The sequence below is a fragment of the Physeter macrocephalus genome, chromosome 2 (genome assembly GCF_002837175.3).
Source record: "Physeter macrocephalus isolate SW-GA chromosome 2, ASM283717v5, whole genome shotgun sequence".
Classification (NCBI taxonomy): domain Eukaryota; kingdom Metazoa; phylum Chordata; class Mammalia; order Artiodactyla; family Physeteridae; genus Physeter; species Physeter macrocephalus.
This window is the reverse complement of record NC_041215.1, coordinates 4,410,037-4,417,673: the sequence shown is the minus strand read 5'-3', so window position 1 is coordinate 4,417,673 and position 7,637 is coordinate 4,410,037. Positions and strand designations below refer to the sequence as shown.

Genomic DNA, 7,637 nt, shown 5'->3' with positions numbered 1-7,637 from the left:
GCAGGGGACATGGGTTCGTGCCCCGGTCCGGGAAGATCCCACATGCCGCGGAGCGGCTGGGCCCGTGAGCCATGGCCGCTGAGCCTGCGTGTCCGGAGCCTGTGCTCCGCAACAGGAGAGGCCACAACAGTGAGAGGTCCGCGTACCACAAAAAAAAAAAAACAAAAAACAAACCAAAATCAGCCTGACCAATAATGGGACAAACTGATACTGTTTCTTGATTGACATAATGAGAAGGATATATAACCTACAATGTATTCTTGCCAAGAAAACTTAACTGTAACTAATCATGGGCAAACATGAATTCAAATGTTGGGACATTTTACAAGATCAACTACCTGGATTTTTATGGAAGAAAAAAAGCCTGGGAGACTGATTTAGATTAAAGGAGACCAAAAAAAAAAAAAAAGGCACAACTAAATGCAACTCATGATTCTTAATTGGATGAAAAACAAACAAAAAGGTTATAAAGGACATTACTGAAACACTGGGAAAATTTAAATATGGACGCCATATAGATGGCACATCAACGGAAGTTATACCAGTGTCTGAGTAAGAAAGTGTCCTTGTTCTTGAGAAATACATGCTGAAGTAGTAGTTATGGATGAAGAATCATATGTTTATAAGTTACCTTCAAATATATAGGGAAAAAATGTACACAGAGGCAGAAATAAAGCAAATGCAGCAAAATATTAACAGCTGCTGAATCTAGCGGAATGACACACAGGTGTTCACTGGACTATTTCTTTCTACTTTTCTTACAGGATTAATATCTTAAATGAAAAGTTGAGAAAAAAATTAAGTATACATGTTATTAGCTAAAAAGTGAGCCTGCAAGACAAAAATGTAGAGCTTGAAAATAATCAGAGGACACATACAAAATGAAACTATAATAATAATGGATCATACAGTGAATGACATAAAAAGGCAAGAAAGCCATATGAACAAATCCTAACAGCTCTTTTGATAACAGAAATAAAACAAAACATACACCAACAAATAAAAATGAGCTGGGACTTCCCTGGTGGCACAGTGGTTAAAAAGCCACCTGCCGGGCTTCCCTGGTGGCGCAGTGGTTGAGAATCCGCCTGACAATGCAGGGGACATGGGTTCGAGCCTTGGTCCGGGAAGATCCCACATGCTGCGGAGCAACTAAGTATGTGCACCACAACTACTGAGCCTGCACTCTAGAGCCCACGAGCCATAACTACTGAAGCCCATGAGCCTACAGCCTGTGCTCTGCAGCAAGAGAAGCCACCACAATGAGAAGCACACCCCCACTCACTGCAACTAGAGAAAGCCCGTGCGCAGCAACAAAGACCCAGCACAGCCATAAATGAATGAATGAATGAATGAATGGATGGATGAATGAATGAATGAATCCACCTGCCAGTGCGGGGGACACGGATTCAATCCCTAGTCCAGGAAGATCCACATGCCGCAGAGCAGCTAAGCCCGTGCACCACAACTACTGAGCCTGCACTCTAGAGCCCGCAAGCCACACCTACCAAGCCCACGAGCCACAGCTACTGAAGCCCACGCACCCTAGAGCCCGTGCACCACAACTACTGAGCCTGAGCTCTAGAGCCTGCGAGCCACAACTACTGAGCCTGTGCACCACAACTGCTGAAGCCCATGAGCCTAGAGCCCGTGCTCCGCAGCAAGAGAAGCCACCGCAAATAGAGAAAGCCCGCACACAGCAATGAAGACCCGAAGCAGCCAAAAAAGAAATAAAATAAAAATGAGCTAGGGCTTCCCTGGTGGTGCAGTGGTTGAGAGAGTCCGCCTGCCGATGCAGGGGACACGGCTTCGTGCCCTGGTCCGGGAGGATCCCACATGCCGCGGAGCGGCTGGGCCCGTGAGCCATGGCCACTAAGCCTGCGCGTCCAGAGCCTGTGCTCCGCAATGGAAGAGGCCACAACAGTGAGAGACCCGTGTACCGCAAAAAAAAAAAAAAAAAAAGAGATAAACTCATCCATTAAAGAAAAACTCCTAGACTGACTAATAAAGAAAATCAAACTACAAGTTACATATAAAAATCTAGGAGTGAATTTTATGGTATGCAAATCAAAATTAAATTTTAATTTTAATCTAATTAAGATCTTTTAAAAAGAGATGTATCTCATATAAAGTAATTCAGAAAAACTGCAAATAAAAGGGAAGGCTACCAAGCAAAGATAAATAATAAGAAAGCTACATTCATGATTGTAAGATCAGACAAGATTGAATTCAGGGAAAAAGCTGTAAACAACACAAAAGATGTGTGCTTCTTGATGATAAACACTATAATCCATAATGAAGGGGATGTAACGTACAGCATGGTAACTGTAGTTAATAATACTGTACTGCATATTTGAAAGTAGGTAGGAGAGAGGATCTTAAAAGGTCTCATCACAAGAAAAAAATATTTTGTAACTATGTATATTGATGGATGCTAACTGGACTTACTGTGGTGATCATTTTGCAATATATACCAGTATCAAATCAGTACATTATACATCTGAAACTAGAATAGTGTTATGTCAATCACACCTCAAAAAAAATTAGAAACAAAATGAAAAAATTAACTCCTGAAATTAAAACAAAACTAAAAGGAATATAAGAGCCGCAAATAAACACAACAGATAATGCATTTAAGAGAAACAGAAGTGAAAAGGGAAAGGATTTTAAAATAAGAAAGAAATTAAGAGATTTTTTTTTTTAATTTGAGAAAAAGTGAATATACTTCAGAAAATACTGAAGATAGGCAAAGAAGATCCAACCCACAAATAGTAAGAGTCCCCAAAGAAGAAAACCAAAGCAAGGGAACAAATCAAATATTAAAAACATATGGGCTTCCCTGGTGGCATAGTGGTTAAGAATCTGCCTGCCAATGCAGGGGACACGGGTTCAAGCCCTGGTCCGGGAATATTCCACATGCTGCAGACCAACTAAGCCCGTGTGCCACAACTACTGAGCCTGCGCTCTACAGCCCACGAGCCACAACTCCCGAAGCCCAGGCGCCTAGAGCCTGTGCTCTGCAACAAGACAAGCCACCACAATGAGAAGCCCACACATCGCAACAAAGAGTAGCCGCCGCTACTCTGCAACTACAACCCCGGAAGCCCAGGCGCCTAGAGCCTGTGCTCTGCAACAAGACAAGCCACCACAATGAGAAGCCCACACATCGCAACAAAGAGTAGCCGCCGCTACTCTGCAACTAGAGAAAGCCCGTGCACAGCAGCAAAGACCCAACGCAGCCAAAACTAAATCAATTAAATAAAGAAATTTTTAAAATAAATAAATAAATAAAAATTAAAAAGATCTGAAGCTACTTACTGAAAGAGCACAGAGTGTATATGAGAATATCAACCTAAAATGACCAACTCCAACACATGGTCTAGTAAAATTACTAGGATTTAAAGAAAAAGAAAAAAATCCTGTTGACATCTGGGCAAAAATAGCAAATGGCATAAGGGAAAAAAATTAGGCAATTATTAGCTTTTCAACAGCAACACTTTATGCCAGAATAAAAATGGAGAAACATATTTAAAATACTCAAGGCAGGAAAATGTGAGTCAAGGATTGTATCTGGTAAAACTCACAATCAGATACAAAGGGAAAACACAAACTTACCGATATATAAGACCTTTAAGTTAAAAAATAAAAAGGCAGGAAGAATTTTTTCTTATAACATTAAATTCCTCTCTCTACCTAACAAAGGAAGACAACGTAGAAATAAAATTCTTTTAAGGAAAAAAATTCAAATGTTTACGATGTGGGCTTTCCTGCTGGCGCAGTGGTTGAGAGTCTGCCTGCCAATGCAGGGGACACGGGTTTGAGCCCTGGTCTGGGAAGATCCCAGACCTAGTTGCTGTGGAGCAACTAGGCCCGTGAGCCTCAACTACTGAGCCTGCACATCTGGAGCCTGTGCTCCGCAACAAGAGAGGCCGCGATAGTGAGAAGCGCACCGCGATGAAGAGTGGCCCCCGCTTACCACAACTAGAGAGAGCCCTCACACAGAAACGAAGACCCAACACAGCCAAAAATAAATAAATAAATTAATTAATTAATTAATGTTTACGATGTAATATGGTAACATCAACAACTAATACTTACTAAGTATTGACAATTTGTGTTCAGCAGTATGCTAAGTGCTTTACACGCACTCTTTCCATTTAATCCACACAACTGTCCACACTTTATATTATAGATGAATAAAATTAGGTTGAGGGAAGTGAAGTTACTTCCCTAGGGTCCTCAGGTAGTAAGTGGCAGGGCCAGGACTTGAATCTAGAACTGATTTCAAATATTCTGATTTTAACCATTATGCTAAATGAGCTTTTGTTTTTTGAAAACATATCTTAATTTCTGCACATGACCAGTGGGTATTGCTAGAGCCACAGAGAAACCCTAGCATTTTGTGTGTAAAAAGATAGGAAACAAGGCATGCAGAACCTAAAGTACCTTAAGATAAAGAAAATGTTTTAAGAATGAAGATAAATGCTCAAAAGAATCAAATGTTACACAGAATGTCAAGAAAAATAAATTCTCAAGTAAGTCTACTGGATGAGGCAATTAGTGGGCCACTTGGGAACTATACAGTTCAGAAACAATAGATGAGTGTCAGATGACAGGGCCAAGTTATGATACATGGGTATAGTGCAAGCACTTGCAACTAGGAGAACTTACTTCTAGATCCTAGTCCTGCCACTTGTTGGCTGTAGGACTTGTGGCAAGTTACTTAATACCTTGTTGGGCTTCCAATTCCTCATCTGTAAAACCAGGATAATAATACCTCCTTCACAGAACTGTGGAAGTAAATCACTAAACAATCTGAGTAGACAGATCCTGGATCATAGTAAGTACTATATAAATGCTACCTGTTTATCCCTTCCTACACTAAGGAATTCTTTTTTCTCATCTCTTAATCTCTTTTAGATCTTCTCCTTTGGCCTTTAAACATGAAAGTTGTCAAATTTCATGAAATTGTTGGGTTAAAATCTATATGCCTTGCTAATTTTACTAATGATTCCAAATTGCCCTACAGAAACACTAGTATATTTACGTTCAGTATGAACACAATGCTGACAAGAGAAATTAATAAGACATTTCAAAAACCATAAGAAACTAAGTGCATGGAAGCATTAAATGTGTATTTATTTTCAATTAAAGAAAATGCAATGATTTGGGTAGCAGATTTGGTATACAGGAGCACTTCTGTATAAGTAGAAATAAAATATTCTTGCTCACTCTACTGCATCTAAGCATCGTGATTTCTTCATAGCAGTTACCACAAAGTTATTATTATTATTTTTGGTTTTCTATTCTTTGCCTTCCATTTTTAGACTACAAGCATCTAAGAAGAGTAGCAACCAAGTCTCTACTTAATCCCTGTATCCCCCAACACCTGGCAACATAGTAGGCATTGAAAAAGTTTTGTAGAATGAATGAATTTATAATAACTGGAAGTCAGAAAAATTGTCTTAACAAATTCTAAGATAATTACAATTTAAAAAATTTTTTTAAATTATAGTGTTTGGCACTCTAAAATTCAGGTAAATAACTAATTAATGATTGAAAAGTAAGCTCTAATTCTTTTAAGTGACCTGATTCAATATACAGTCAGCATCCTGGGGAAAAATGAACTGGAAGAAAATTCTCAGGTAAGTGAAATTTACTACTCTACGCAACGACTATGTAAGAACCAGTTTTTAAGAGACAGTCCTAGAATAAAAACTGTTAAACAAAGAACATATAATATAGCTGAAGCAATTTTATGATGCTTCAGGGTTTTCATGGCTGTGTTATGCTGTAATGCCCTTGGGATGCTACTGATCATAGGGTGATTTGCTCCTATGGCAGCCAAGTTCCTGGGGCCTCTAGGGTTTGCATGTCTTTATCTACATTAGCTACCTCAACCCTCCCTGTCAGGTATCACTCTGCCTGACTTCTGGATGCCCACCTCTCTGTTCCTCCCCACGTGGTATAATCTATTCAGGGATAATCAAGTCTGTTAGAATCCTGTGAAAGAGTAAAACAAATAGGTAAGAACCTCTATTGAAGTATATACTGCTTGACAAGGTCAAGGCTTGACAAGGTCAGGGATCTTTATTTTCCCCACAGAAGGTTAAAGTTGCTAGAAGTTTATCTTTCCTAAGTGTTAAAGTAGTTCAGTGATGAAGTCTAAATAATAAATTGTGGGGCAGCGCAACGCTCACCTGCCCACTTGTAAGCCTAGTAAGCATCCTCCTAATACATCACTTCTTGTCTATCAATCAATCAGTCAATCAATCGTGGTAACCAGCAGAACCTGTTTATGAATGCTAACTCTAAAAAGACAAATCTTCTCATAAAGGGAGGTAACTACAATGAGAGCACTTGAGTTTTTCCTTAAAAGAATTTTGAATATTCCCTTGAATCATATACCTTACACTATACGTTATTATTTGTTATTAGTTTATCCAGTATTCTTCTTACCAAGAGTATCTTTAATGAGGATTTCAAGCTTCTGTCCCATGTTGGGTCCTCTCTCCTCTCTTGGATTCTGTACTCGGTTTACAATCTCTTGCTTGATGGAGTTGATGACAAACAATAAATTATCTGTAAGATAGAACAGGACAGTTGGAGCATGTCATTAACATGGAAGAATTTACTTTTAATTATATAATAACAGATACTCAATTAAAAATGAAGAACATATAAGAAAACATTAAGCAGTGATGGTTGTAAGCTTTCTTATCCAAAGAGACTAATAATCAAACGATGTGCCACTTTTGATAACAGACTGTAGACATGTATCAATGTCCATTATCCTGTAAGCAATTTGCCCTACTTGTCTTCACAGCTATGACAGTGCCTGGTATATTGACTCATAGGGTCTTAGTAAATGTTTATTAAATAAATAGAACAAAGCCCTTCAAAGACAAAGCTTTAAAAACAAATTTCCAGGGCTTCCCCAGTGGCGCAGTGGTTAAGAATCCCCCTGCCAATGCAGGGGACATGGGTTCAAGCCTTGGTCCGGGAAGATCCCACATGCCGCAGAGCAGCTAAGCCCGTGCGTCACAACTACTGAGCCTGCGCTCTAGAGCCCGCATGCCTAGAGCCCGTGCTCCGCAACAAGAGAAGCCACCGCAATGAGAAGCCCGCACACCACAACGAAGTGTAGCCCCCCTCACCACAACCAGAGAAAGCCCGCGCACAGCAACAAAGACCCAATGCAGCCAAAAATAAAATAAATTAATTAAAAACAACAACAACAACAAATTTCCCCACCTTAAGAAGCTTTAAAAAAAAAAAAGAGCAAAGTTAACCAAAAGTAAATAAGAAGGGAAATAATAAAGATAAGAGCAGAAATTAATAAAACAGAACACAAACACACAACAGAGAAAGTTAACAAAGCCAAAAGCTGGTTCTTTGAAAATATCAACAAAATTGATACCCACTCCCACCCTCATCCCCATCCCCAGCTAGAGGGCTTGATCACCTCTACCTAGAATGAAAAAGGGGTTATCACTTCAGAATACAGCCATTAAAAGGATAATAAGGGCTTCCCTGGTGGCGCGGTGGTTGCGCATCCGCCTGCCGATGCAAGGGAACCGGGTTCGCGCCCCGGTCTGGGGGGATCCCGCGTGCCGCGGAGCGGCTGGGCCCGTGGG

General features: G+C 40.1%; 1 protein-coding gene across 6 annotated transcripts in view; it reads right to left on the bottom strand.

The window, feature by feature from the left end:
- Positions 1-7,637, bottom strand: part of CREBRF (CREB3 regulatory factor) — a 70,561-nt gene that overhangs the window by 11,900 nt on the left and 51,024 nt on the right. For all 6 annotated transcript variants that reach the window (XM_028497562.2, XM_028497560.2, XM_028497557.2 and 3 more), the window contains one exon: positions 6,460-6,582. In XM_028497562.2, the coding sequence (XP_028353363.1) occupies positions 6,460-6,582 (123 nt within the window). The remainder of the gene's footprint in view (positions 1-6,459; positions 6,583-7,637) is intronic.